Below are 27,764 nucleotides of genomic sequence, written 5' to 3'. Positions count from 1 at the left end.
CGAGTCCTTTGAGTCGTAGCGTACAAAGTTCGGGTGCGAGTGTAGGTGTTCAAGTCTGGTGTTGTCGAAACCGACCAATGACATCACTCCACTTTACGCGTCGAGTCGAGTCGCGTCGAGGACAGAAACTTGAACGAGGCTCGGAAAATGTAAATGTTTGTCTCGACGTCTCAATTGAAACTCTCGTCGTCGACGACGAGATATTTGGCGGCCATCAAAGGATACCTATAGCATTCAGGATTTGCTCAGCATAATAACAATGTTGATGGTACCCCTCCCTGATCAACTCAATGCCGACCTTGTTGTTCAGCGTGGGGCCTCCGGGCGTCACCTCTATCCACGACCTGCTGATATGCCTGGCCAAGTTCGATGAGGATGTCTCTATCGAAGCAACACCACAATTTGTGAGTCAACGCTGGCCTCCATACAGACATACATATATTTATGCATATTTTTCTTCATCGGCATATCCACCACTGACTAGATCAACCAGCTCCGATTTTCCAGTCTGAACATCTCCAAGACCACCCACGCAGCATTCACACTCTCGTCGTCTTTTTTCCACAAATACCATTTCTCGCCAGGTCCGGGCCCGCCGAGCACAACTGGTCCAAAGATCTGGACTTGTAAGATCCAGAATCGGGTGTGTACTAATAGTTTCTAACCAGAACAAACAAACCCTTTCCGCCTGCCCATGCATGTCCTTTTCTTGCGTTAATCCTAGATTTCATACCCTCTATGACTCTACGGTCTTCTGACATTGCTTCTCCAGGCACTACTAGCCATTTTCAAACGGCGTCAAGACCAAAGGGACAGAGACACGGCACTAGAATCGTGCGACTGCGAACTCCAGGCCAGTCCGGACCAAGCCGAATGTCGCTTGATCTTCCGGCTCAACTGCCGCCAGGGCGTGGTCAAGACGTACCGATTATTCTACGAGTCCGCCGAGGCCCTCCATGCCGCATTTGACCGTGCTGGATCCGCCAATTACTGGACGGTATCGTCGCGGACGTTGCGGGATGTCGTCGAATACTTTGGTCCCAAGACCGACCAGCTCGATTGGTATTATCAGAACGGCAAAGTCACGTTTACAAGTTACACGGAGAAGATTCAAAGTGGAAGAGGTGAGTGCTGTGTCATGATATGTTGTGTCACACTTGCTTCCTTTCAAGCCGAACGATGAACAATGTTGATGTTTCTTTGCTTCTGGTGTAGAAATTCTCAAACAGCCAATGCACACATCTGTGGCACTGGAACGAAAAGACTTTGACGACTTCAACGTCCAGGAAGGCCTGCATATCGGCATGATGGTCAAGGATTTCCGAGCCATTGTCGCCCATGCCGAGGCCATGCGAGTCCACGTTACGGCGAGATACTCGCGAGGCAATCGACCCATGCAGATGACGTACGAAGAGAACGGCCTGCATGCCGAATACACCTTGATGACCCGGGGCACCACAAATGTTCCTCAATCATCACATGTCGGCACGCCGGCGAGAGATTTGTCCATGCAGCCTGTATCGAGGGCCCGAGAGAACGAGGCTGTGGCTGTGGCTGTGGCTGGACCTACGACGCAGACAGCGGAGGAAACCGACTCTGCAACCGCCAGACCTTCTTCAACGACCGAGGGGACCATGCCTCCGCCCGCTCGCACTTCTTTCCCACGGCAACGCGAATCCACTGCTCCTGTGCTCTCGAAACCCAACATGTTAGATTCAACCATGGCCCCGTCCGGAAGCATCGACCCCAACAGCCTCTTCATCCCTGCCGACGATGAGGACGACCAGCAATGGGACGCGCCCAACTTCGAGGAAGAACCCGACATTGTCACTTGGGACAACACTGCCGATGAAGGATCTGCGCCGAGCTCCACGCGCCGCATCCGCGACTCGGCCCTCCATTCATTCGCATCCATGCAAGAGCAAGAGCGGGGCCAGGAACAACGACGCCGGTCGGAACAAGTGTCTCGATCCCGATTTCCTCATGAGATCGCACCCACGCAGCGTCTATCGCAAGTGCGTGGCATCTTTGACTGAAGTTTGCTGTCGAACAGACCAGGCCTCCATCGTGGATGAACCAGAGGAGAATCCTCATCCATTCCTGGTCCTGTAAATGACGAAACTCGTGGCGCATCCCGCTGCGACACTTTCCACCACCAGTTCCTGGTCCAGGTCCTGAGGTGGCGTTATCACATTCCACCTCCCCGCGACATCGCCCCTAGTATCTACCTGTGGGCCACAATTGCCATGTTCACCCCATCCCCAAGCTATGACTTGCCCGTCTGCGGTGAGAGCAATGCAGTGTTCGCTCCCAGCCGCCAGCTGTCGGATTTTAGGGAGCCCAGCCGGCGCCAGTTGCCCACGATGATTTCGGCCGGTACTATGCACCGAGCCTGAGCCTGGGAGGCGTGAAAATCTGTGGATCGAACTCCACGAACTGACTATCTGGTCACCTTCTTGAAGCGGAACGGACAGCGATTCATCATCATCCGAGGACTTGATATCTCCCCACACCAGAGGTTTCTCGCCGCTCCTCAGCAGAATCGTGTAATCTCTACCAACTGCTAGGTCGGTAGGTGCCCAGGGCAAGCGGGGCAAGGAGTTGGAGCGACCATTGTTCCCATCATTGTCGTCGTCCTGGATCCAACCATCATTCGGGGTCCCAACCAGCGTGGGCGTCCACAGATTCTTTCGAGTTTTGACCTGCTCACCCAACTGGCCTTTACGACAACTTCCCCACCCCAAGACAAGGCCGTTTGACAAGAGCAGCACGACGTGAGCCATGGACGCGGCAATTGCGCGAATGTAGATTCCAGGCTGACTTTTGATTTGGTTTGGTGGGCTGTTTTGGGAAGCGTCGCCGTTGGGATCGGAATCACGATGGCCAGTTGTGAACCCAGAACCAGAACCAGAACCTGAACCTTGGCCAGCACTTTTGATATCATCATGAGGAGTAGAAGTGGCAGTGGCAGTGGCAGTACCAGTCGAAGTGGCAGTTGTAGATCCAGATCCAAACCTTACCCCAAACCCAAACCCAAAATCGAACTCGTCCACGTCAAACACTCTGGTCATGCAGTCTGCGCGCTCAACACCTTCCCCGAGGCCCAGTTCTCCTTTCGACCCGGATCCAGAGACGAACACGGCTCTGTGATTGACCACCACGAACGAAGCATCCCAAGTCGCTGCAATGTCTGTGATGGTGGCCCTTGTATCAGCCCTTGTTGTTATATTTGCCGCGGCCAAACCACAATGCGAAGAATTGCCATCAGTGCCGACGGTTTTCCTAGTATCATGTCCAAACTCATAGTCTCGCTGTACAAAGACAGAAGACCAAGGGGAAGGAGTAGAAGGAGAAGTGGTACGAAGTAAAGCTTCCCTCCCATCACCGGACTTGAGATTGAATTGCGCACTAGTATCATCATTTAGTCCACCCCCGCTGCCGAATTTCCCAGCACTGAAGAGACGCCCATGATCAGTCAGAAGAAGAGTATGGTTTCCTCCGGCGACGATCTTGATCTTCTTGACGCCGCTGGTCTGTAGATTCAGATCTGTCGGCCTGGAGCTGGTTCTGACAGTAGTGGTGTTGGCAGTGCTGGTGGTGATCCCAGTTGTTCTGCTCGTCCTGCTCGTCCCGCCGGTCGCAGTAGCACTAGCAAAAACGCATCTCTCCAACCTCGCCGTGTCTTCCTCATGTCCTATTCCCAATTGTCCTGACCCATTAGATCCGAGCGCGTAGACGATAGGCACGGAGATATCATTCTCTCTTTCTTCCCCATCTTCACCTTTGAGCACTGTAGCTTTTTGACATACATTCTCACGGTCATCACCGCCGTTGCCGCCGTGATTGCTCGACTCGGCAATCCCAGAACTCATTTCCTTTCCCAATACCCACCACTACCATCTCCTGCAGTTCTCCACCTTTGAAATCAATCAAAGTTGTTGCGCCGCGGCAACCTTCGTCCTGCGTGCGACCTTTTGGAATCAAAATCAAAATCAAGTGAAACGAAAGAGAAAAAAAACAACAACGCAAAACTGAAAGCGGAATATAATTACCCTCCAAGACACCGAATGCACAAGGTTTTGAATGATCAATGTCTAGATGGCTGGGTCCGGCTCGAATACATTTATTCCAGGTTGCTTCCACCAGTTCTCGGTCCGCTGTAATCAATGAAATAATATGGTGGTCGTCATCTTACTAAGCGAAGTTGCTGGCACACTGGCACCTACACATGGTCTAACCTTTGACCACGACTCGGACGGCGGCTTGAGAGACACGATTTATTCCAAAACACTATCTGTAGTCGCAAGCAGCAACCGTATACACAGCCAACCCATGCCCTCCATAATCGGAACGACGAAGTGGACCCCACAAAAGTGAGATTGCTAAGGACCACCACAACCAAAAACTGCAGCAAGTTTACCAACACCAAGTTACCTATCTGGTATATACCAGGTATTAGACTCACATAAGTACGTGCGGACATGATGTCAGCCGTGACCATCCTTTGATAACCCGGAAATCTAACAACCCAAACACCAACCCGCGCCAACGCCTCATGACATGTACCCAGAATGGGAGCTCTACCTCCAGTCGTCACAACTGTCGTATCATCGCACCCCTCCTACAATCCCTTCCACCACGAGGTTTGGTGTACTTGAAACTTAGCCTTCAAGGGCGTCGACGCGCTCGAGGCACCGACCAGAATGTCGTATACGTCCTTTTCCATTACCCAAGCGTTCCGTGACTCGTCCCAGAAGCTCGCAGCGTATTTCTTCGCAATGACAATGTCCACCCTCTGGGTGTCTCCCGCCTTGACAAAAACTTTGGAGAACCCCTTCAACTCCTTCTTTGGCCGGTTGATGCTTGGTTGGTGCTGCGAGACATATACCTGGACTACTTCGGCGCCGTCGACCGTGCCAGTGTTGGTTACAGATGCCGAGACAATCAACTCGACATCATTGTCAAGCACCGACACATCTTTGATGTCGAAGGAAGAATAGCTGAGTCCGTGACCGAAAGGAAAGGCAACCTCTTTCCCGGTCTTTTCGTAGAATCGATAGCCGATATAAACGTCTTCACCGTAGAGGGCACGATTCCTCTCCGACTTGTAGTTCAGGAAGGCAGGATTGTCTTCATTTCGAATCGGGAAAGTCAGTGGTAATTTGCCGCTTGGATTTGTTCCGCCAAAGACAACATCCGCAATCGCGTTGCCCGTTTCATTGCCTCCATACCATGCTTGCAGGAGAGCAGGAGCTTCTTTCAACCAAGGCATGGTCACGGGAGTTCCAGACTGAATAACAATTGCAGTGTTCGGGTTGGCAGCCAGAACTGCCCTGATCAAGTCGTCACTACCCGGTGGGAGATCCATATGTTCACGGTCGTAACCTTCCGACTCCCAGTCCTTGTTAAGGCCGGCACAGAGGATGACTTGATCCACCTCTTTGGCAAGCTTGACGGCTCTCACAATTTCCGTCTCGATTGATGCTTTACGCTCCATTCCGACTCGGAGTCCACCGGCCCCGAAGCCCGTAGTTCCGGGGCTCATGAACTTGATGGTGGGAAAAGTGCCAAAAGTGACCTTGATGTCGTATGTGACATCTTTCTCCAAGTTGAGAGATCCCGTCTCCTCCGCAGTTCCGGCGCCGAAGAACGAATCACCTGGTCGTTGATGTGTCTCGTTGTCGACCACGCATTCTCCATTGACAAAGATCTTGCCGGTGCCTGCACAACTGAGACTAAATTCATATTCGGCCGACTCTTGAGGCGTGAAAGTACCCTCTAATTCAAGCCAGTAAAGGTAGGTCTTGACCAGGGGGTGTTTGTAGTCAACAAGCAGTATATCGGAGTAAGGCACGTGCACCTCATCAACTGGCCTGCGATCTCGTACCGAAGGCGGGTCTAGGAAGACTTTCATAGTCAAGCCGTCCTGATTCTTCGAATTTTTGGTCATTCGGGTCATGAGGGGAAGGAGTTTCCAGCCAGGAGCACCAAGCTCGTATTTGGCGTGCGGCACTTGAGCTCGAACACCCTCGAGAGGGCTGACGGCATAGTACGGTAGAAGGGAAGCAGATCCACCTCCGCAATAGGCAGCGTACGCAGCATTCGGTCCAATAACGGCCGTCGTCTTTGCCTTGTCGAAAGGCAGGATATTCTTCTCATTTTTCATCAAGACGATGCCACTGGCCGACATTTCCCGAAGCAGAGCCGCTGTCTGGGGAGTGTTCACCGTTGTTTCGGTGGCATTTTCCGGGATTCCCAGGGGCTCCACCTTTTTGACGAGCTTCAAGACCTCCCGCACCCTTTCATCAACATCATGTATGTTGAGTTTCCCACAACCCAGGGCTTGGGTAACAAGTTTTCCCCGAATGTAGGATGGGCCTGGCATTTCCAGATCCAGACCTGCTCTAATGGACTCGGTGGTCGAGTAAGTTCCAAACCTGTTTTAATCAGAATAGATCTCACAACTGTCATGTCTCCAGACCTACCAGTCGCTCATCACCAGGCCATCGAAGCCCCATTCTCCGCGGAGAATATCTCTCAGAAGTCTTGGATGCTCAGCCGCATGAGTGCCGTTGACCTTATTGTAAGCGGTCATATAGCACCACGGCTGGGAGTCCCGCTGTGCTATCATGAACGGCATGAGGTAAATTTCTCGGAGTGCTCGTTCGGTCAAAACGCTGTCGACGGCTTGCCTCTGATCCTCCTGGTCATTGCAAACGTAATGCTTGATGGTTGCAGCAACGCCGGTGGACTGGATACCATTGATGGTCGCGGCACTCATGGCTCCAGCAAGGTAGGGATCCTCACTGAAGCTTTCGAAACCACGGCCGCCCAACGGAGATCTCTGCATGTTCGTGGTTGGCCCTAAAATGACCGAAGCACCTTTGGCCAAGGCTTCTGCTCCCTGCAGAGCGCCTCCCTTTTTGATAAGGTTTATGTCCCAAGTTGCGGCGAGTCCCGTCCCTGACTTTTGTTAGAAATTCCAGGCCATGGTCGGTGCCAGTTCGCACTTACCGCAAGGGAGGCACGCGGCCGGGACTCCATTCCAGAAACGGGTTCCTCGGACACCGTTTGGTCCATCAGAGAGCCGGATGGAGGGGATTCCAAGTCTGTGAACAGGAGCAGTGTGCCAAAAGTCAATGCCGGACAAGAGTGCGATCTTCTCGGAGACATCCAGTTGTGAAAGAGCATCCTCAACATCAAAGCTGGCTTGCTGCTCCACAGGCATGGAACCCATGATGGCGGCAGGTTGCAAGGCTCTTCTTCTGAGAGAAGCGAATGATGTATAGATGGAAAAGCAATAAACGCAAAAGAATGTGAATATCTAGATCTTATATGGGCAGGCTTTGGGAAATGAAAAGAGTGAGACGATGCCCCGATAATGCAAAAAGAACAGTATACCGGATATATCAGATGAGATGAGATGGGGAAGTGGGTGAACTTCGGCTGTTCACCAAACCTTCTTAAGACGGGAAGATAAGAAGTTGTGAAAGCATACCACTCTTTCCCGCCGACTGACTGGGCTACCAAGAAGTGGCGAGTGGATGCCAGCGCTGCAAGAGCATTCCACTTCTCTACAACAATCGGTGGCACTGGCATCGACCCACTGTAAGGATCCATATATGGCAGGCACCACTGCCCGGCAGTATGCCGGTATAGAAAAGGTGAACGTTGTTCCAATTGTTGGCGGCTCGTGTCATGATTACGCGATGCAACAGATGAAAAGGACGAACAGCGTGAGCGCTCAAAGCGGAAAATGCTCTGTAGGACGGGGGCCGCAACGGCAGACGGTAAACTTAAGCACATTGATAGTGCGGAGCATCGAAGGATTGCCCTTCATCTTGTGCCTGTCGCGGAGCGAACGGGAGGGCGATATATGGAGAATAGATTTGTAGACAGGCACTGGAGGAAGCAGATCCGACGCCTGGCACTCGCGTTGAGTCGTCGCCGAAGTTCAAAGTTGGATCTTGTTGACGATCGATAAAACGGCGCCTCGGCAGCCTTTCACTCGCGGAACGACAGGCTGCCTCTGATTCGAGGTCGGGGTAAACTTCGGGAGGCTAGAGTAATTAGTGTCGCCGGAAGCATGCTAAAAGCGTTGGCACCTGCTGCCAACGGCAAACATCCGCTGTTTGAGTTGGCCGAGCTAGTCTACTTTGGGATAGTGCATCTCCTTTAGTGCACGAATAGTATCTCATCTTCAGCCTTGCCCCTATGAACATGAACCAGTATCGGAATTCACTCCAATCGAGTCCCTCTCAAGGCTGTCATGAAACGTCCCTCGCTTCTGTGCCCGTCTCTGGACTAAGCGGAGCAGCACAACAAGAACAATCCTCGTTCCAACACGTGGCATGAAACGGTCGACGACAGGGCCGCGAAAGGAGAAGCAAAGGAGCCCTCAAAAAGACCTGCTTGCTTGATCAGGACGTACTGTCTTCAGACTTGCAGGACCCGGTAGTTCCGTAACAGGATCAACGACGACGTTTCCGACGTGTAGCCTAGATATAACTGACTATTTCGTACAGTAATCTGTGTGTACTCGCAATGGTCGCAGGAATAAAGGCCGGCGGCCACAGAGGCCTCTCATGGAGATGCCACGGCCTTCCCACGGATCTATCATGTACGTCGAACACTAGAGACCATCAGGTGCTCAGTTCTTGGTCTGGGGCTTTTGCTCCTCCAAGCCCTTGACCATTCAAGGGCGTAGTGTGTTGGCTCCTGTGGCATCAATCCACACCATCATCACCACGACCAAATGCGTGCTTGAAGCTATGCATGTCCCATCAAGTAGCCGTCGAAGTTATGGCGCAGAAGGCCCGGTCCTTCAAGCAGGTGTCTGCATATTCCGCGCAAAATCCCACTGCATTGCCATGGTCCTCAGGCAACCACTTCCACAACCGACCAAGTAACGCCATGTATGACGATCTGATCTCCGAGCGTCCTGGTGTCTGCACAAAGCCATTGACAGGGCATGGATATATCCTCGTTCGAGGTATTGCTGCGTCGGTCTTTGGTCCATTCTGCTGCTATTGCCACGCCATCACCCCGATCTCCGTCTCTGCCCACACCACCGTTAGCCCCTCCATTGTTGCTGATCTGTCCCTGGACCTGAGTCTTCTGCCACCTTTCAACCAGCACTGTCTGTTTACCACGTTGCACAATGCCCTGACAATAGTCCCCCACGCGAATGACCACGCCAGCGCCGACTGGGGCTCCGCTTTCGATTTCGCCCCCCTTTCCCTTTCCGTTCCCAGCATGCTCCGCTGCGGCTCCGCGACCTGGCAGATCTAGCGTCTTCGCCACTACACATGGCGTGCGTGGAACCTGGCCCTGGCCCTGGCCCTGGTCCTGTGCAGCCGGTGGTGCGGTCCAATATTCCTTGTACATCTCGACCCGGTTTGTGCGCGGGTTGTGCATCATTCCGACCTCGACGCAGTCGCCATTGGGCAACAGGAACATGTCTCCTTCATCGCTGATCCCCGGTCCCTTTGAATCGATCTCATGCCGGAACACGGCATGTGCTGTATACGGCATGGCTACAGACAGGGATGGAGCTGGAGCCGCCGAGAAGTCAACACTACCTTTCTGATATCCTGTCTGTGTCTGTGTCTCCGCCTCCCGGTCATAGAATGTGCTGCTCGCCGTGCCCGAGAACGCCCAGAAGGCAGGATCGGAAATCAATGGTTCCACCGGATCCGTTGGCGCCGGACGCAGCGGGAACCGTATGTCGACAAAGACGGCCTTGGGCGACGTGAGGACTATGGTGTCTGTGTCTTCGTACGGAGGAGAGTAGCCCTGGTTGATTGGACGTTGTTAAATCATGTCTTAGGGTTCCTTGAACGGTGTACAGCTTTGGGCGTAGGAAGGAAAACCCTCAAAGGCAAACAAGCCATCACAGAGAATAAAGTCAAACCCCATCCCATACACGGCAAATAGAACCCCTGTCTGTACCCAAAATATCAAGCTGAGGGCAACTGAAGCTTCGCACTCACCCAGGCTATGCCCCTCCGCGTAGATATCGACGGTTTCTGCAGGAAGTCTCTTTTCCACTGCGGCAGGTGGGCGTCTTGGACCGCATCTACATCTGCATTTGCATCCTTCTTCCCTTTGTCCACTTGCCCGATCGTCCCTAACTTCTCCCCAGTCATGCCGTAGATCTCCATCTTGACGGGACAACAAAAAGCAAAAGAAAGTCCCACCGCGGCGTCCGCCTGTAGCGAGATGGAATTGGTGTTATATCAAGGAATCAAGTGTATAGCTTGAAGCTGAATGAGCAGCTCTGAGAGAACGATTGACAGACCAAGTTTGGCGGTGCCGTGTGCGACCCGAGGCTGACTTCAAGTTGTGGTCGGAGACGTCCGCCCACTGCGCACCAGCAATTTGTACTGCGGACAGAGGATGTGGATACCATCGAAGATCTGCATACTACTACTAGTAGGCACCTAGGTGGTAGGATAGCACAAGAGCAGGCTTTTATTCCTTCCATATATATAGCTGAGTGACAGAGTCTATCAAGCCTCCTTGAGCTCCAAGATCAGAAACAATACCAGCACCGTCGCTCACTACTGCCTAGGTATGGTACGCCAATTGCCATGCTACACTCTTTGCTGGGTCGTTATGGACATGATGCCGACCTGCAAGGGTCGATTGCAGCCTCAAAAGGTCATCACGAGGCCTCCGCCCAGGGAGCCAATTCACCACCTGTTCGGCCGACCTGTCTTTCGACAGCTGAGAAGCCGCGGTAATCTGGCCAGTCTTCCTGGTTCGATTCTGCGAAGAAAAAAATAGCACCTTGGGCTCTTTGACTCGGCGCTGCCTCGCTCGTCGTTTGGAAGTAGGGCTCTGCACTGAGAAGCTCTCCGCTGAATCGAAACCCCTCAGGCTGCTTGATCCCTCCCTCCTGACTTCAGGCCGAGGCCATCAGATCCGATGACCTTCCTCGCCGTTGGCGGAGACGTGTGCGTGAGGACCATAAAAGTACCAAATGGCTGTGTACGACTTTCTAGTTCTGACTTTTGGTTCATCGCAATGCTTTGCAGTCCTTCACATCACTTTACCCTGCAGTGGCCCGCTCCCTCTTGACGAGAAGATACCCATGATACCAAAACCCAAATAGAACAAAGCTAGAGGATACGCGACCAAGCCACGCATCCCCTTCATGCGGCCCACGCTAACAAACATACCCGAGCTACTATACGTGCACCACCCGACGGCCGCGGCAGTCAAAACGTACCCTATCGCGGAGTCCATGGGCAGCAAGACGCCAAACAGCGCCGTAAAAACCAGCGGCAGGAAACAGTACCCCAGGACGCTTGCGCTACGCGAGTACGTCAATGTGCTTGAGAAATGGCCCCCAGAGGAGCCGCCGTGCCCAGCATGATGATCTCGTTGCGCCTGTGCCATCTGGTCCGAATCGTTCGGATCCAAGGGTGGTGTCATGAGTGCGAACATCCAGTGCAGGGCGATAGACCCGAACAGCGCAATGCCGTAGATATAGCCGTAGAAAAACTTGCCGGACAGGGCCAGGAAGGTCCCGTACAGAACCAGAAACAAAAGGCCGCCGTATAAGTCGCTGTCGTCCATGATATGTGGCGAGGGTCGTGTCCAAGGGTTCAGGACGGTGAGTGTCTATAATTCGCGTACAAGAGTCTGTTAGTCGTTGAATTCATGTACCAATCCATCGCCTCGACCAAATCCTGTGTGTCTCCCTTCTCCAAATGACAAGCATAGCGTGATTGTGCTCTTACCTTCGTCTTAATATGTGAAAAATTGAATCCCAACTCCTCCATCAATCCGGGTTCGCCTTCATACCCTTCGGTGCCGAACGCAGCCAGCCAGCCCGTTCTCAGACCTCCCGAATCCCCCATGCGACCACTAACTCCTGGCATCCCCGGCGATGGGCCCCCGACTCCAAACCCGCCGGACGCCGAGCCAGCGCCGTAGCCAGGATATGCGGACGCGGCGTTACCTGCACCATAGCCGCCGTAGGACGCTTGGGAGGGTGTGGTGTGGCCAGAGACATTGGTGTAAGAGGACGGGAAGAATTGAAGGTTAGAGGAGGATGCGCCGCCGGGCTGTCCGTATGGTTGGTTGTAGTAGGACATTGTGCCTCAAACCGGAGAGAAGGGAGAAGACCACCAGGGGCGGCAGGTTCAGTTCTGTTGTGGTGCTTGGAGACAGTACGCCGTTCGCAACTGAAAGGGAGGCTGGGTGTCGTGTGCGGTGATGGCCCTCGAGGCACGAGATGGTTGTTCAAGATAGCACGGTCGCGTCGTAGAGCCAATCCTTAGGTAGAGGAGAACAGAAGATAGAGTGATCAGAGTAGTCCCTCGCCAGTTCGTTGTCGCGTCATCCAGAGCTCGCACGGTAACAGATTGTTGAAGTGGGAGGTGGTGGTGGTGGTGGTACTGTACGTTGTAAGTGAAGCCGTGTTGTGCCTGGCACTTGGTGCAGTTTGTGGTTGGCGGAACTGGACGTGGCCCAGTTTCGGCGCAACTTGGTGCCAGATCACCTTCAAGTTCTATACACAGTATAACTTACTACTCGGTACTGTACACCATGATATCTCCTAGTTCAAGCTACCTACTGGCCAATACGATAACCTACTACAGTATAATGCCAGTCCTGAACTTCCGGTTCAATCATTGCACTTCTTCACACCGAGAATAGATATACCCTGTATCTTCGAGTATTGCACTCTCCTCATCCGCGTGGATTCATTTGACCGGCTCGTCACTGCTATGTATAATTCCTTCTATCATCAGACTACAAGAAATTAATGCCGATGCCAAAGGACACGCCCTTCCTAGCTTCTTCATGTTTGCGGACCACAAGAGGTAACGAGAAGTTGAGCTCAAAGCGCGCCACTGGGTGAGCATATACGAGCCCAAAGCCCGCCGACATGGTGGGCAATCCATTTCCAAGCTCTCTAACAGCATTGGACACGCTCTGCTTCACCTCATCGCTTGTCATTGGTCCCTCCTTTTCGGCATCTCGTAGCGCCAAAAGTCTGCCGCCGGTGACGAAAGCCTGGAAACGAAACGGCTTATCCTTGCCCACTCTTGGGAGTGGCAGCAAGAGGTTTGCACTGCCAGCAGCGTAAAGGTCGCCTCCCACGGCATCCGGGCCATCATGAGGCCCCAGACCCGACAGGCGGAACCCTCGGACATCGTTGGGTCCACCAAGCTGGAATCTATCGTTGATGCGAGACATTTCCGGGTTGGGGCTCGAACCTAGAGCCAACGGGTACAAAAGTCCTGCGCGGAATCCTGTCGTCAGGCTGACGCCGCTGTCACCTTTCACACCGGGGAGGGGGACTGGAATGGCGGATTGAGTCTCGACTTCACTCTTCACAAAAGCAACGTCTCCCTTCAACGGCCCCCAGCCAGCCAACTCGGACGTTGTTCTCGCGTAGTATCCTCGCGTAGGAAGCAGGGGGTTGTCCCTCCGGTCCGTCGACCACGTATGTGATATACTGCTCTTGAAAGAGTCGCCTGCCTCATTCTTGACCGTCGTCGAAGCATTCGGCGCGAGACCGGTCACTTGTCGCCATAACCCATTGTATCCTATCTCGTGTGACGAGCCGGTCGACGTAAGCCATCGGAGTTTGCTCCAACCGCCCTTGAGCACTTCCTCATGACTGGCAAAGGGCTTCTGGGTCGCACTCTGAACTGCTGCGGCCTGGAAGTGGAAATCAGGGTTCGCCAGCACCGGAGTATCGAAAAGAGCCTGGTATGATGACCGCGTCCTCGTGCCCACGGATGCATTCACATCAAGCGTTTCTGCACCGCCAAACAGGTTCCTCCATTGCACATTGGCGTAGGCAGAACCTTCGGCGTTTCCGAGATCTGTGCCGGTCTTTGCAAATATCCGACTTTTCTCCCTGACCTGATAGTAGACGGCCACGTCGGTCGGCGTCGTCGTGGGGTCGGTCTTTGCGGCTTTGTCCAGATATACGGACACCGGTTCATGGTAAATGCCTGCAAAGAACGGTCAGAATAAGGCAGGATTCTGTCGGCTGAGTGACATACCAAACTTCCTAAGCTTTTCCGCGGCTTTGGAGACCTCATGGATCAATTCAGACTGGGTATACGGCCGGTCGCGGTTGGCGCTCAATAACGGATTCACCACCCTCTGTAGGAAGCCATGGCGGGTATTCGGGGCACCGAGGACAGCCACGGACGAAACAGTGGTCGGAAGGGTCGAGTTCTGGTCGATGATCTCTGCGAGGCGTTGTTGACTGAGCTGAAACGCCTTGTATCTTTTCTCGTAAATAGCTTGGTGCCGTTTCTCGAGCTCCGTCGGATCTGCTTTCTTGAGCAGGTCGATTATTTTCTCCTCGGTGTCAGGGCCCGAGGCGGCCATTGAGGCCAATTTGCTTCCGCAGGCTGGACAGCGTACAAGTGTGACTCGTGGTGCGGAGGAATAAACGGTATTGAGGTGGTCTTGCTGAAGCTGGACTGCTTGCGCTGCAGCACTGGCAGTTCAAGTTGGTTGTCGGCGAACGCAAAAAGTGCCCTCCCGCCTGGATTCCCAATGTGAACGAGGCTGCCGCCGCCCTATAAAATCTGCCCGCCTACTACAGTCAGCCTTGTCTACGTTGTACAGTGTAGAACAAATACGCCCGTCTGGCTGCGTCCTGACTAGATCAAAGACTCTTGTACTGCCAGTGTCCATCTTCTCGTATTATACTCAGATTGCTAAGTTAGTCATAATTAATGTTGATTAATACTGTACTGAATTCCACTAAATATACATATCTGCCACTGCTCTCTTGGAAATTATTATCCGTCTGGGCTGGTTACAAGACTCCTAGATCCAATTCTGCCACACTTGGTATGCGTCCCGTGGGCCAGCCGCGCTCGCAGCGGACAATCGAGCAGGAAGGCGCTGTTCAGAGCACATTTCCCTTGTTCTGCTTCTTGTCAACGTTGTGGTTCTTCCAGATGGCGATGGAAGGGATAGCCAATACGAGGATGCAAGTGGCGGAGATGGCGCCGTACTTCTGACTCTCTCCCCAGGCATGATCGATCGCGTTTCTGATGGGGCTTCCGACGGGGTATGTCATCTGAGTCAGGTATCCTCCATTGTAGATGGTCATCCAATCGCCCTGGGCATCAGCTGGCAAAGCCTTCCTCAGCGCCTGGGGGAAAGTGTTGTTGTAGATGGCTGCGGCGACCGCGTCACCAATGGCACCACCAACACTGGACATGAGCCCAATCAGGGAAAGCATCATCGGGACACCATCACGATCTGCTGAAGCCATGACAGCCATGTCTTCGCCGATGACAAGAGTACCACCCGCAAAGGCGATGAAGATCTGACACATGATGAGGTAGCCAATGCCATGGTCGTTGCCTCGGAAGTAGATCATCAGCCCTGCGCCCAAGAACATGAGAGGCAAGCCGAAGCACAGGCAAGTAAATTTAAACCTCTTGGTGTAGCGGATCCAGATCCCAAACACGACACCCCAGAATGTGGAGCCGACATTGTAAATCTGGGTCATGTAACCAGCATCACTGATACTGAGGTCATACACCACCAGGACGAAGTTGTAGAAGTAGAGATCCCAGGAGTAAAATGAAAAGTAAAGGATGGCGGAGAGGAAGCATGCACCGAGAACAGTCCGTTGCCTGAACAGTTCCCATCGGATGAAGTGGGTTCGCGCAAAGTACTTTTCCCATATAGCAAATGCCGGGAACAAGAGACCGCCGATGATTACCATTGCAATGAAGCTGGCCGAATGGTATTGTGTCTTGCCGTAGGTCTTCAGAGTGAACGGTAGCAGGATCAGGACGAAGGCAGCGATGAGGAGGCAGCACCCGATGATGTCGAACTCGTGGAAGTAGTGGACGAGCGACTGGGCGGTGGTTCGGCCGCTGGAAGCCCGTTTGTAGAGACCCATCTTCTCAGCTTTCATCTGGTAATACTTGAAGACGACGACCAGCGGCATAAAGATAAAGAACATGATAATGACAAATGCGCCTGTGCCTTGGTTAGTGACAGTTGCATGGACAATTTCAAGAAATACGTACCATAGCCCCATCTCCAGGTGGTTGCAGAGAGAAATGCCTGACCCAACTTTGGCGCGGTAAAAGCTGTGCAGATGAATGGAGTGCCGACAAAGGCAAAGGCAAAGGCTCGATTGCGAAGTCCAGATGTGTCTGCCACGAAGACATCCATGATCAGGTAGACCGAATAATAGCCGATCCAGTATAGGACATATCCTGCTGCATAGCCGTTCGGTCCATTGGAAGCCGCGATAATGATCATGCCAATCAGATAGACACAGACAAAGACGAAGAAGCCCTCTGCACGACCCCAGATATTGAGGACTTTGGCGATGGGCAGCTTGACCACACCACCAATCACGCTGGAAAGCATGTTGGCAGTGGTGATCTGGGGCGCAGTGACGAACTCGGCGTACGCGCGAGCATTGAAAATGGAAGTCGTTCCTTGCTGGAGGGCAAGCATGAAGAAAGCAACCCAAATCCATCCGTAGGTTGCGTAGACGGCCCATCTGGGCCAAACCAGAGCTACGGCCTCCGCCTTTTTAAGACCATCCTGAGCATATTCGGTCGGTCGGTCCGGGTTCTGTAGGATTTCCTTCTCCTGCAACTCTGGTAGACTGACGTTGTCTGAACTGGAGTAAGAGTCGCTCGGCAAAGGGCCTCCTTCTTTGTCGACGGCCGATGGCTCCGATACCGTGTTGCCTGTGGACTGGGCTCCAGACCCTTTGAACTTGGAAAGAAAGCCCATGTTGGGAGGTGATGCTAGGGTGAACCGATTGAGTCGCACGCCCGGGAGTAAAGAGCAGTACCAGCTTTGACTATGTACGCATCAGAGATACATACAGAGAGAAAACTGCTGCCCGGCCCGGGAAGGTAACGAGGCCATTCTTTATAAGCTTCATGGCTTTGGGCTCAAGCCTAGCGCTTCGAGGTAGAAGCTCCATGACAAGATGCTTGCATATCCGTCGTAGTGAAGGTGTGACACAACTTTGGGAGAGAAAATTCTCATGGAGACCCGCTATCAATATCCACTGGCAGTATCTGATTAGATGAAAGTTGCCTAGGGTGACATAGTATCTGATTAGATTGTCCCGCACTAATGGTTGCTTTGACGTTGCAGTGGAGAGTGGACGTTGGAAGTCAGCACTGGGCTCTGTCAGTCGATCTCTGATGGTGGGTGGACATGCCGCCAAGGGAACCGAGACGCCCGAGAGGTAGGCTTTGGCGACAGGGGCCCGGAGAGCCCGACGGGCTAAAGCACAGTAGTTCGTGCTTCCATCGAAGATGCCATCAGCTGAAGTGTGCCCATCGTTATTGTGGCAGCAGAATCGTGGTGTAACCTCCAGCACCATTCAACCTGGTAGGACGGCTGAAGGAATGTTAGTACCCATCGTAGCCTCCGGTACCGGCTGGGATGCCGAACACCTTGATACTAGTAGCTCTGTCGAGACAAGCATTGGCATGACGACAGGCGATCTTCTGCTCGCTTCTTCTTGCAGGGCTGTCGTGGATGGCATCCATAATGGTTGAAGATCACTACTGTGAGCACTAGTGGATATCTTTCCAGACTCGATCATCCCCACGACGTTGACCTGAGCTTGCGCCAGCGTGGAGAAGTACCCTCCAGAACGGTTGACAAAGACTGCACGGCACAGACAGTGGCAGGGACGCCCAATAGTGTAGTACACAGGTAGGCACCTATGCTGGGTACTGTATGCGATCGTATGTGTTGTAGCTACCTACCTATGTACTAGGCGCAGGTCTACTGCCAGTGTACAATGTTGTATACTGCAAAGGGGTGGCCGCGAGGATAACTCAACCACGTGATACCAGGTAACTTCTTGGTCCCTCTTGCCAAGGCCAATTCCCATCAGTGACGACTTCAAGTTTTATTAGCAGTCCATTAAGGTAGGTACTACTAGTAGGTAGGTAACTTACCCAACAGTGACTAGCGCAGCTAAACTACTACCTGGCTTGGTGCCTGGTACTACTAACTCACTAGTAGTAATTACTAGTAGTACAACTGCCAGTGCTCAGCATTATCATAGCGATCATGATCGTGTGTCTCCATCTGCGTCCTGCTTCATCCCTAACTAACAACCTCACAACACCAGATTGTGGCTCCGCTCAACACACGTTAATAGACTCTCTTACTAATCTGCTCTGACGCGGCTGACTCCCTGGACCTATCCTTCCATCGCCGAAAAAGGAGGCTGGTCCTGCAGAGTTTCATCACGGCCTGGTGCAGCCATGGCCACCAAGGCAGCACACAAGCGGTTGACCCGAGAGTATCAAAACATTCAGGCGAATCCTCCTCCCTACATCGTGGCACATCCTTCAGAATCAAACATCCTAGAATGGCACTATATCCTCACAGGGGCTCCCAACACCCCGTATGAAGGTGGTCAATATTGGGGCTCGTTGGTGTTCCCGTCCGACTATCCTTTTGCACCGCCTGCAATCCGGATGCACACGCCCAGCGGCCGTTTCCAACCTTCCACAAGATTATGTCTCAGTATTAGCGACTTCCACCCTAAATCGTTCAACCCCGCCTGGTCGGTATCCACCATTCTCATTGGCCTCATGTCGTTCATGAACAGCGAGGAGATGACGGCCGGCAGCGTAGGCGGAACTGCCGCAGAGCGAAAATGGTACGCAGCGAGGTCAAGATGGTGGAACTCAACCGGCGGCGGGTCAGCGTCCAAACCGGTCCCGGGCGTCCACCCCACCGCGAAGGGAGTGGGAAACATAAAAGCCGGGGATGGAGGAGTCAAGTTCAGAGCAGAATGGCCCGACGAGGACAAAGAAAATTGGATATGGATGGCACAACACCATATTGACCCTGCCACAGGGCGAATGCTACCGGACGCCGAAGGCGAGAACAGCGACTGTTCCCCAGAAACCAAAGCACTTCGCCGGATCCTCGGAGGCAGTACTACCGGCGTGGGGGCGGTGGTTCAAGGAGGCCAGGCTGCCCGGAGAGCAGGCAAGGGCTGGGTCTGGCGGAACAAGCTGTGGCTTGTGGGAGGCTGCCTGGTGGTGTATTTCCTACTAGCAAGAGTGTTTGGGGAGGAAGGTGTTTTATGAGCTTGCTATACTAGACGACACAACTTTGGGAAGTTCCAGATCGGGACCTGATACTAGGTAAGGTAGTATCCACCGCAGTGCCGGTACGACAAAGTGCAGTACTAGTGAGCGGGCACGCGTTTGACTCCCGGGTCCGAGGCAACTTGAAGGGCAGGATAGGGGTAGCCAGCTTGGTCGAACTATTGAAGGGCACGGTTTTGTGACTGGGGACTGCACCCAACTCCACGAATACTGCAGAAGAGACTTCAGGTTGTGCGGATGAGAATTGTTCGAGTTGCCAGCCAGGCTGCCTACTACCTTAATTATTCTGTTCTGGCCGCAGTCGAGAACCGAAAGTTTGGCGTTGGACACGGATGGGGACTGATGAGGGGCCAATTGGTCGTGTCCACTCCGGGTCTGGTTGGAGATACAATACCAGGTAGTCATTTAATGTACCTACCTGTACAGAGAAGCACAATAACACTACCAACAATCCCGCTGTAGCCGCACCCTACGATCTTTGGCCCACGGCAAACACTGCCTGTCCATGCTCTCCAGCGCTAGATTGGAAGAATCAGCACATCGCTGGGAATACAAAGTGCTCTCTTACCTCCATTGCGGCTTCTCTGGGCGGGATGGTCAATCACCCGTTTGAGCAGCATCTTAACCGTGCTGTTATGTCTTGCAGTGTCCGAGTTTCCGGCTCAGCTTCGAACCTTGTTCCTGGTCAACCCTGGTTCAAGTTTCTAGCAGCGAGCTAGTAGCCACCCACTATCGAAGTCTCCGGCAATAATGCGCCAGGGTCACGGTGGTGAAAATGTCCTCCCCCGCGTGCAAGCATGGATTCGATTTTGCTTCAAGAAAGTAGAGCCACCCTCTCCGTCACTTCAAGGTACTGTATTCCCACCTGCTATGAAAGTACAGTGGCAGCCCAACTTCATCGAATATCTAATAGCAAGGTGTCACCGCCCATGTAGCACGGACCTGTCAACATACTGTACTCATCCCCCTCTATTCCTCTCATCAAACGGCATAAAACAAGACTCGCGCGTGAGAGGGATGTAATGGGACGATGCGTGATAGCTCCCATGGTTCAGGTATGTAGAGTGGTGATCCAGGTGTCCCTGTATCACCGAACCATTGACGACTCAGCATGCAGATCCGGCTCCTGTCCCTAAGCCTGCAGCCGCCAGTGTTTCCTGTTCCGCTCCGGTGGTCAAGTTTACTTTCGTGAACCAGGCGGAGGATTTGGATTCTTTGACTACTCGGAAGATCGTCAATCAAGAGCAGCGCCATGTCATCCGGTCCCATGTCATGAAAAGTGTTCGCCAGGAGGAGTTGGCCAAAGGCAAGAAAAGAAGCACAGGCCGAGAGCAGCCGAAGACATCAAATTCGAACAAATCCCGAAGCAGCTCTAACGATTCCGTCTCATTGCTCAAGAACGAGTCACCAGCGGCCGTAACGACCGCAATCAAAAAAGAGCGACAAGAGCACGAACCTAATCTGCTCACGATCGACCACAAGTCCAGAAGCCGTGGGGCTGTTGGGATATCGGCCGGAGCGTTGACCATGATGTATATGCCGGCGGTCCACGAATTGGATCCTTTTTATACCTTGCCGTGCAATTCACTAGGCCATCAGTCCTTGGAACGCTTGCTTCGTTACTGTGGGTGAGAATCGATCCACTCACACACGGTTAAGCATTGACTCTGGGTGCAGGCTTTGATGTGCTTCTGCCTTTGACGTTTTCCGTCGAGACCAAACAACCTCGGGAGCGGTTGGTTCGGCAGGGTATGGTGCTGCAGAGCAAGATCTCAAATCCTGCCACGTTCTTGGGCTTCATGGCCACGGCGGCCGCTCACCGAGCAATTTTCCATGGAAATCACAAAGACCTTGCACCGTCAAGTCAGAATCACGACGACCTTATCACGGACACGGATTATCAAAAGGTCAAACACGAGGCTGTCATGGCGGTCCGGAAGAAAATTCAACGGCGTGATCAGATCGATCATTCCATGATTGACGCATGCTTCGGGCTCATTGCGACTGCCACGGTCGTGGGTAATTTTGAAGAAGCGATGATGCATCTAAAAGGAATCAAACAAATCATGACTTTGGTCGACGTGGGCCCCCAATCCTTGCTTTGGCTTCCCCTTTCGAACGTCAAGGTCGCCGTGGGACTGATGTCGCATCCACTTTTACCGCTCCCCTGGCCACGTCGTCCAATACCGCAGGACATCGCGGAAGCGTATCATCCCATCTCCTGACACAGAGATGGCGCGCCTGGGCTCTGATTTCAAGCAGTTGGATGAACTAGGCCAGACGTTGAAGGATCTCCTGCTAGCTGGTCAGACCATCTGCTATTTCTGCGAGCTAAATGCCACAGATCCCCGTGGCTTGTCGTCTGCCGAGAATACAACTCTGCGGCAAAAGGCCACCGAGCTCGAGTTCGACCTATTGGCCTACCCATACCAGGGACAGGGCAATAACGAGCATGATGGCGAGCCACACCTGCCATCGTTCCAGACAGTCGTGCGACTTGCAGCGCTCGGCTTCCTTTCTTTTGCACCTCACACAATCCTGCCATCGACAGGCTTGGGCAGGGCTTTGACCCACCACCAGCAGCGAGCAGTACAGCAATGGCTCCAAGAAGTCAATTCCAACTGTGGCATTGCCGAGATGAGGGCTGTAATGTGGGCGTTGTTCATCTTCACGCAAAACGCCCGGGGGCAGCCAGAAGAGGCCTTTTTTGGACGGCTACTATCCCAGTTCGCCCGTGACTTGTGGCTGCTCAGCTGGCAGGATATCGAGACCACCATCTACGGATTTCTCTATATTCCCAGTCTACAGGCGTCTGTATGGAATGACATCTGGGCTGCGAGCTGCAAAGCTCACACCCCAACGCGGTCTTTGCAACCCTGACAACGTGGAGAAGAGACATGCGTTTCACTTCATTTTCTTCAAGAGTCAAGTAAATTAAAAAAGTCATTCCAATTGTACAGCACGTGAATAGATCGCAGTATGACCGTTAAAGCTGCTGGCCGGCATATAAACGCGAACTATATAATATACACGGGGACATTGCTCATGGAGGAGAGACTGAGACTGGAGCATGATAACAAGATCTGCGGTCGAGGCATAGAAAGTGTGTACCATCAACACCCTGGAAATTGTACCAATCCCTGATTCCCCGACTTCCCGAATTCAAGCCGGGTAGGAAGTAACAGAAATAAGACAGTCGGGAGCAAAGCCGCTCCTCAGAACAACACGGATGCCAACACTCTAGACCGCCTGGGCGTCGTGTCATTCCCATCCCCATCATCTGATCAGACCAGCCATCAGCTCGTCTTTCTCTCAGAGACCTTGGCCTGTGCAGCTCCCTCCCTAGCGGCACCGCCACTTGCCCGGTGCCAGATGTCGCCGCCCCATCTCATTGCCCGTTCAATAGCGGCCGTCGGGGTGTCCAGGGCGGGTCTGATGTCCAAGTAGAACACGGGCTCGCCGGTCTCCTGGACGCCGCCGCTATAGTAGTCGATGACATAGCGGACCTGCTTGACGGAGCCGTCGGGCATCTTCCGCGCGACATACCAATCGTGTCGGTCAAAAGGCGGCTCGCCACCGAACTTTTCCGGCATCACGTATCCTAGGGCCGAGAGAATGCGAGCTTTGGGCGTCGGTTCGCCAGGACGGCCCATGAAGCGCACGAGCTTGGGCTTCTCGTCCTCGTCCTCCCCGACATCTGCGGGCGACAAGCCCAGCGCTTCCCTGTGCTGGGCGAGGAACTCGCGCTTGGCCCGTTCCATCGCAATGGCCTGTTCGCCGCGGCTGCAAATCTTCCAGCCGTGGAGCAGGCCTTTGCTGAAAATCCGCTCCCAGTCCTCGATTTCCTTCCAGGCCCCCTCGTTCAGGAAATTGTGCACGGCCACCATGGACTCGACGGCGTCTGCGGGCGTGTCCGTGTATCCCTTGCGCAACATGGCGTTGTACATTTGTTGCGGCGACGGGTATTCCCATGTCGAATCGGAGTCGCCGCGCGGGATGGATGACTTTTCTCGCTCGAGCGATAATGAGACCTCTTGTGGAGAGTCGGACGGTCGAGCGTTGGACAGGGACGGCATGTAGTTTAGAGGGTTTAATTTCGAAAGGGTCAGCGAGGCTCGGGAGGGTGGTTGTTGTGACGATTCGGAGGCTTGGGAGTCGGTAGTAGTTGCAGTGTTTTGTGACGTTGACGACGGTGACGAGGGTAAATTAAAGAGAGGACTGTTGGGACTTGATTTTACAGGACATGATGGTGCCGGGGATGATGTAGAAGACGACTGATCTCGCCGTGTGAAGAATGGTGTCGATGTGGTTGTTGCACCATCTGGTTTGTGCATTGGACATCCTGCCTAGATGGTCGTTAGCACTGCAGCCCGTTTGCACACAATCGCCAGATTCATGAAAGAGTACATACAGGAGGCACTGCCCCCGCGGGAGGCATGGGATGCGGCGCAACGGGAGACGCAGCAAGTGGCGCATTTGGCTTCGGCTGGTCCGCCCAGAACCAACCCATGTTGAGGCCGAGTGGGTGAGATGTGAAGAGTAGTTACCGGTCAAGGAGATTGGAGAAATTATAGGTATACGATCCGGTAGAAGGTGGTGAGGTTGGTAGAAGAATATGTCGGGTTTAGTTCGAAAGGTGAGAGAACATGACGGATGAAAGCATGAATGAACTTCCATCTTCGCGGCGACCAACTTTTGCTCCGCTTCAGCCGGCGACTATCGTGCAACTAGTACCCGCTTAGTCAGTCTCGGGAGCTCTCGCTTAACTTTCCTTGACCAGCCTCTATCAAAAGTGCGCGACAACTTCACCTCGAATATGCAGTGAGAGACAGGCTACTCGGTCGGCGACACAGACAGCAGTCCTTCAGAACTCAAGTACGGAGATCTCGAGCTGTTAGGTTTTCTTCCAAAGGGTACAGGGGCTCTTTACTTCGACATGTGGTTGACTTGTCATTGAAACTCCTCACCATCACTGTCGTCCTGTCCTGCGCGTGTACGTTTCCACAATCCGGCCCTTGAGTACGCTTGCACAACAACCGCGAGGAGGACTGCCGAAAAGAAAGCCGGTACAGCCTCACCCCGTTGGCCAAGATGGCCACCTCCAATGATGCAAAGGGCTTCAAGCAGGACATGGTAGTGTCGATACGATACCGAAATGACCTGCCTCCTCCGCCCATGCCTCCGAAGCTGCTCAACATAGACACTGGCGGTTTATCCCAATACCTTACAACGAGCTATGCGTCTGGCCTGGTAAAACGCGAAGAGCCCAATATTGAGGTCGATGGAGAAGGAGGAATGCCTATTGATATGGTCGGCGTCCCTGGATACTTTCTGGGTGACGAGAGCGCAATCATGGCGCCTGACATCCAACCGGTGCTCGATCCGGCCGACCACGCGCTCATGATGACCGTTGAGCAATTGAAGAGTGCGGGTGCTAAGAACAACGTCTCTTTCCTGCGCAAGACACAGTACATGACGGCGTCGCAAATGGCGCGAGCATCGAACAACAACGATCCCTTTGTCCGCGCGACGCCCCGGTCGCGGAAGGTTGTCGAGAGCAACAAAATGGTGCCCCCGCCCATTGCTCGAGACGACCCGGCGAACATCAAGAGACACATCCAAAAGGGCTTCGACATTGCCTATCCCGACAGTGTACCTTTCAACCCGCCTGAAGCCAAAGCCAACCCTATCACTCCGCAAGAACGCGATGCTTGGAAAAACCCGGTTCATCCAGACAATCCACGCCTGAAACCCGTTGGCTTCTACCCAATACTACCGGATTTAGATGCAATGACCGACATGGCTGGAAATTGGCAAGCCGTGAAGTTCGAGAAACCCCCGCTACCGCCGTACCATGGTCGAAGAGACGACCGAGTCGACGTGGGCCTGATGATGGCATCCGAAAACGCCCCCGAAATGGTCAAGTGGAAAGTCAAGAAGGCGGCATTCGATAAGAATCCGGAACTTTACGAAGATCCCGGCCCAGAGCCTTACGTTTGGTCGCTTCTGGTCCCGAAGCAAGTCAACGCGGCCCCGAGAATTCGCAAGATCTTCAACGATTCGGACCCCCAGAAGGATGACCCCGAGCTCTACGCCCCTCTTCTCGAGGAGTCGGCAGACGGAACGCAGCGGCTGCCCTTCGAACGTGTCCGCGTCTATCAGACATCCAGCCAGAACCACGTCGACCCTCGTCGCGTCATGGGATTGTCACTCGTCGATGCCGACCAATTACCCCCTGATTCACGCTTCCGCAAGCAAGGTTCGGCGGCTTACTACTACCCCATCCTTGAACGGTTGCGTATGAAGGCCGACCGAGCCAACCTCACCAAGGCCCAACAAGCTCGTCACCAAGCAGCGGAGGACGAGGCGGCGGCAAACATCCCCGACCAGTTGATGGTGCTGTTCAGAGAAGCCGCAGCCAACGAGAAGGTGGCGCGGTACCAGTTCCGCGGCGAGTACGATGACTCTTTTGCCGACGAATACCAGGAGATTGTGCGAGCGGGCGAGGCTGAGGAGGAGCAGGCGCGTGCTCAAGCCATCCTAGACGAGCAGGGCGAGTTGCACGAAGGCGCCCAGGATGTTTCTATGCACGAGGTTGCAGATGGGGAGGAAGCAGATGTCACGACGAATGGAGTCGAACATAAGGACCGCGACGATGATAGGAACACCCCGCCGCCGCCTGTCAACGCAGGCGATCCTGCCGTGCAGGGACAAGGGCATGTGGAGGACGATAACCAAGATGAAATGCGGGACGATTGATCCCAAGATGTACTATGTTAGATTCTATGCTGTGTTCGGATCAGACTTGGATCTACTAGATTTGGACCGTTGGCTCTGACACGAGCTCTTCCACGGCTTTGGAGATGCCTGATATTGTGTTCACGGAAGGAAAAGCTGCACTACTACTTCGGCGGTTTGAAGGCGGCATAAAAGCCGTGCTAAGATGAATGTATCAATTCTTGAAAACTTTCATTCATACTCGATGCGCAGTGATCGTGCTCTTATCGTGCAATGTGTTTTTCAAGTGATTGGCCTGGATTTGAAAGACCATTTCCCTTCTAAAACAGTCATTCAGAATTTCCCATGATGCAATGTCAGAGCACTGCCATTCAACCGACCTGGCCTGAGTTGCGCCAAATTCCACTGTCCGTTTTGGCACTGTTACAATTCCCCGCTGAACACAATTCGTTTATTGTCTCTGCACACATCTCGCCGGTGATTGACACAGTTAGTAAGCTCTGGCCAGATTCCGCAGATACCAATCAACCAATCTCCGACCTTGCTTGGCCTCGCTGATGTGGATCAAATCACCCTCAATGGCATAGTCGAGTTCACTGCTGTTAACGGTCTCTCCCTCAAGCAGACCACCTTCAGACCAGCGGATCTGTCTGCTCCGCTGCTTGTTGACCAGCAGCCAGCTGCGCAACTTCTCGGGCTCGACCTCGAGGAAGCTGGACAGCTTCTTGAGGTCCATGGTGGTGTACAGCTTCAGGTAGGACTTGACGGTGGGGTTGAACAGGGTGTTCTTGACTTCGTCCATGAAGATGTCGGTGTGGTGCTCGACGGGGTCGATGTTGAGCGACGGATTGTCAAAATCAGGAGGGGTCGGGTTGATGAACTTGGGGCAGGCGGATTGGAAGAGCTCCTTGTACACGGGCAGGGATTCTTCCCCGCCGCGCTGGAGACGGGCGAACTTCTCGCCATACTTTTCCCGTAGGGCGGTGTGGATGGTGTCGTCCAGACGGGTGGGGGCAAAGGACACACAGATGGCAATCAGGGCGTACATCTGCTCGGTCTTTTTGGCAATGGCGTCGAAGGCCTGGTTCCCCTTTTGGAAGTTCTTGGTGCGCGAGACGTAGACCAGGATATGGCTGAACATGCGAACCGCGTCGGCGTAGCGCCGCATCATCATGTACGAGAAACCGACGTAGTAGTATGTGTTGAGGTGGGCAGCCATGACGCGGGCAAACATGGCCTTCTTGTTCATTTCAATGTCGTCCAGGGTCTTGAGCGCAAGACTGAAGTCTCCGAGCAGACAGTGCACACGCAGCAGGCCGATGATGGAAAAGTAGCCGAGCATGCGGTACAAGGGTCGAGAGCCGTACTCGCCCGCGACGGCGTTAGGGTCTTCGCCTCTCTTCTGTGCGGCCAGTTGCTCGTTGATTTGTGACCGTTGGATGAGCGAATAGAGCACGTTGAGGACTGAGTAGCAGCCCCAAACGTTCGGATTCTCCCGCAGGATTTGTGCCTCCTCTTCATTCGGCGCAGTCCGTGCCACCCGGTTGCGATATCTGCAGAACGACTCGAACTGGTACACAAACTCATCGATCAAGTCCCATGCGAAAAAATAAGACTGCTCGATCTCCACCGGGCCGTCCGAGTTCAGGATGTAGTGGAAGAGACTGCAGTAGTTGTCGTAGCTTTGGAACTTGGTTTCGAGCGATGCCTGGTGCTCAAGCGGTTGAGCAGCCGCCTCGAGCTGGGCCTTGATGTCGCCGGCCGATTCTGCGCGCTCAAGCGGGATCCCTTCATCCTCCTCGTAGTTGGACTGTTCCAACTGGTAGTCCGCCACTAGCTCTTCTTCGTCGACAAGGTCATCCATGATGATTGAAGTCCGCGGGGAAACAGGAGAGGAAAGAGTCGACG

The 27,764-nt window shown here is 53.5% G+C and overlaps 13 protein-coding genes across 13 annotated transcripts; 5 read left to right on the top strand and 8 right to left on the bottom strand.

Annotated features, from left to right (window-relative positions):
• The first annotated feature begins 164 nt into the window (after positions 1-164).
• On the top strand, positions 165-3,736 carry HMPREF1120_01226 (cell cycle checkpoint control protein RAD9B). The gene is made up of 4 exons (XM_009155238.1): positions 165-404; positions 494-643; positions 773-1,124; positions 1,216-3,736. The coding sequence occupies exons 1-4, from the start codon at positions 291-293 to the stop codon at positions 2,034-2,036; spliced, it is 1,437 nt and encodes a 478-aa protein (XP_009153486.1). The 5' UTR covers positions 165-290; the 3' UTR covers positions 2,037-3,736.
• Positions 2,091-3,872, bottom strand: HMPREF1120_01225 (uncharacterized protein; the record flags this gene model as incomplete). The annotated part of the gene is made up of 1 exon (XM_009155237.1): positions 2,091-3,872. One exon carries the CDS (start codon positions 3,870-3,872, stop codon positions 2,091-2,093), a length of 1,782 nt encoding a protein of 593 aa, XP_009153485.1.
• A 749-nt stretch (positions 3,873-4,621) lies between these two features.
• On the bottom strand, positions 4,622-7,237 carry HMPREF1120_01224 (beta-glucosidase; the record flags this gene model as incomplete). The annotated part of the gene is made up of 3 exons (XM_009155236.1): positions 4,622-6,437; positions 6,486-6,963; positions 7,015-7,237. The coding sequence occupies 3 exons, from the start codon at positions 7,235-7,237 to the stop codon at positions 4,622-4,624; spliced, it is 2,517 nt and encodes an 838-aa protein (XP_009153484.1).
• A 1,640-nt stretch (positions 7,238-8,877) lies between these two features.
• On the bottom strand, positions 8,878-10,163 carry HMPREF1120_01223 (uncharacterized protein; the record flags this gene model as incomplete). Its single annotated transcript, XM_009155235.1, has 2 exons — positions 8,878-9,795; positions 9,993-10,163. The coding sequence occupies 2 exons, from the start codon at positions 10,161-10,163 to the stop codon at positions 8,878-8,880; spliced, it is 1,089 nt and encodes a 362-aa protein (XP_009153483.1).
• Positions 10,164-11,043: 880 nt separating this feature from the next.
• HMPREF1120_01222 (uncharacterized protein) lies at positions 11,044-12,104 on the bottom strand (the record flags this gene model as incomplete). Its single annotated transcript, XM_009155234.1, has 2 exons — positions 11,044-11,628; positions 11,748-12,104. The coding sequence occupies 2 exons, from the start codon at positions 12,102-12,104 to the stop codon at positions 11,044-11,046; spliced, it is 942 nt and encodes a 313-aa protein (XP_009153482.1).
• A 661-nt stretch (positions 12,105-12,765) lies between these two features.
• Positions 12,766-14,364, bottom strand: HMPREF1120_01221 (outer membrane protein; the record flags this gene model as incomplete). The annotated part of the gene is made up of 2 exons (XM_009155233.1): positions 12,766-13,979; positions 14,031-14,364. The coding sequence occupies 2 exons, from the start codon at positions 14,362-14,364 to the stop codon at positions 12,766-12,768; spliced, it is 1,548 nt and encodes a 515-aa protein (XP_009153481.1).
• A 529-nt stretch (positions 14,365-14,893) lies between these two features.
• On the bottom strand, positions 14,894-16,758 carry HMPREF1120_01220 (MFS transporter, SIT family, siderophore-iron:H+ symporter; the record flags this gene model as incomplete). Its single annotated transcript, XM_009155232.1, has 2 exons — positions 14,894-15,984; positions 16,035-16,758. 2 exons carry the CDS (start codon positions 16,756-16,758, stop codon positions 14,894-14,896), a joined length of 1,815 nt encoding a protein of 604 aa, XP_009153480.1.
• Positions 16,759-18,260: 1,502 nt separating this feature from the next.
• On the top strand, positions 18,261-19,097 carry HMPREF1120_01219 (ubiquitin-conjugating enzyme E2 J2; the record flags this gene model as incomplete). The annotated part of the gene is made up of 1 exon (XM_009155231.1): positions 18,261-19,097. The coding sequence occupies one exon, from the start codon at positions 18,261-18,263 to the stop codon at positions 19,095-19,097; it is 837 nt and encodes a 278-aa protein (XP_009153479.1).
• Positions 19,098-20,148: 1,051 nt separating this feature from the next.
• On the top strand, positions 20,149-21,343 carry HMPREF1120_01218 (uncharacterized protein; the record flags this gene model as incomplete). The annotated part of the gene is made up of 3 exons (XM_009155230.1): positions 20,149-20,173; positions 20,236-20,742; positions 20,796-21,343. 3 exons carry the CDS (start codon positions 20,149-20,151, stop codon positions 21,341-21,343), a joined length of 1,080 nt encoding a protein of 359 aa, XP_009153478.1.
• Positions 21,344-21,350: 7 nt separating this feature from the next.
• Positions 21,351-21,998, top strand: HMPREF1120_01217 (uncharacterized protein; the record flags this gene model as incomplete). Its single annotated transcript, XM_009155229.1, has 1 exon — positions 21,351-21,998. One exon carries the CDS (start codon positions 21,351-21,353, stop codon positions 21,996-21,998), a length of 648 nt encoding a protein of 215 aa, XP_009153477.1.
• Positions 21,999-22,414: 416 nt separating this feature from the next.
• Positions 22,415-23,628, bottom strand: HMPREF1120_01216 (cytochrome c heme-lyase; the record flags this gene model as incomplete). The annotated part of the gene is made up of 2 exons (XM_009155228.1): positions 22,415-23,464; positions 23,530-23,628. 2 exons carry the CDS (start codon positions 23,626-23,628, stop codon positions 22,415-22,417), a joined length of 1,149 nt encoding a protein of 382 aa, XP_009153476.1.
• A 315-nt stretch (positions 23,629-23,943) lies between these two features.
• Positions 23,944-26,290, top strand: HMPREF1120_01215 (uncharacterized protein). Its single transcript, XM_009155227.1, has one exon. The coding sequence runs from the start codon at positions 24,210-24,212 to the stop codon at positions 25,875-25,877; it is 1,668 nt and encodes a 555-aa protein (XP_009153475.1). The 5' UTR covers positions 23,944-24,209; the 3' UTR covers positions 25,878-26,290.
• A 56-nt stretch (positions 26,291-26,346) lies between these two features.
• On the bottom strand, positions 26,347-27,720 carry HMPREF1120_01214 (eukaryotic translation initiation factor 3 subunit L; the record flags this gene model as incomplete). The annotated part of the gene is made up of 1 exon (XM_009155226.1): positions 26,347-27,720. The coding sequence occupies one exon, from the start codon at positions 27,718-27,720 to the stop codon at positions 26,347-26,349; it is 1,374 nt and encodes a 457-aa protein (XP_009153474.1).
• Between the last annotated feature and the right edge of the window lie 44 nt (positions 27,721-27,764).

Source organism: Exophiala dermatitidis (genome assembly GCF_000230625.1).
Source record: "Exophiala dermatitidis NIH/UT8656 unplaced genomic scaffold supercont1.1, whole genome shotgun sequence".
Classification (NCBI taxonomy): domain Eukaryota; kingdom Fungi; phylum Ascomycota; class Eurotiomycetes; order Chaetothyriales; family Herpotrichiellaceae; genus Exophiala; species Exophiala dermatitidis.
The sequence above is the reverse complement of the archived record's forward strand: the minus strand, read 5'-3'. Positions and strand labels throughout refer to the sequence as shown.

What these genes read in the sequence shown, in the direction of transcription:
- HMPREF1120_01226 (XM_009155238.1), top strand. Translation starts at nt 291, where the DNA reads ATGCCGACCTTGTTGTTCAGCGTGGGGCCTCCGGGCGTCACCTCTATC. An exon ending in CTTGTAAGATCCAGAATCGG is followed by an intron (nt 644 to 772) that starts GTGTGTACTAAT and finishes TTGCTTCTCCAG; the next exon opens with GCACTACTAGCCATTTTCAA. An exon ending in GAAGATTCAAAGTGGAAGAG is followed by an intron (nt 1,125 to 1,215) that starts GTGAGTGCTGTG and finishes CTTCTGGTGTAG; the next exon opens with AAATTCTCAAACAGCCAATG.
- HMPREF1120_01215 (XM_009155227.1), top strand. Translation starts at nt 24,210, where the DNA reads ATGGCCACCTCCAATGATGCAAAGGGCTTCAAGCAGGACATGGTAGTG.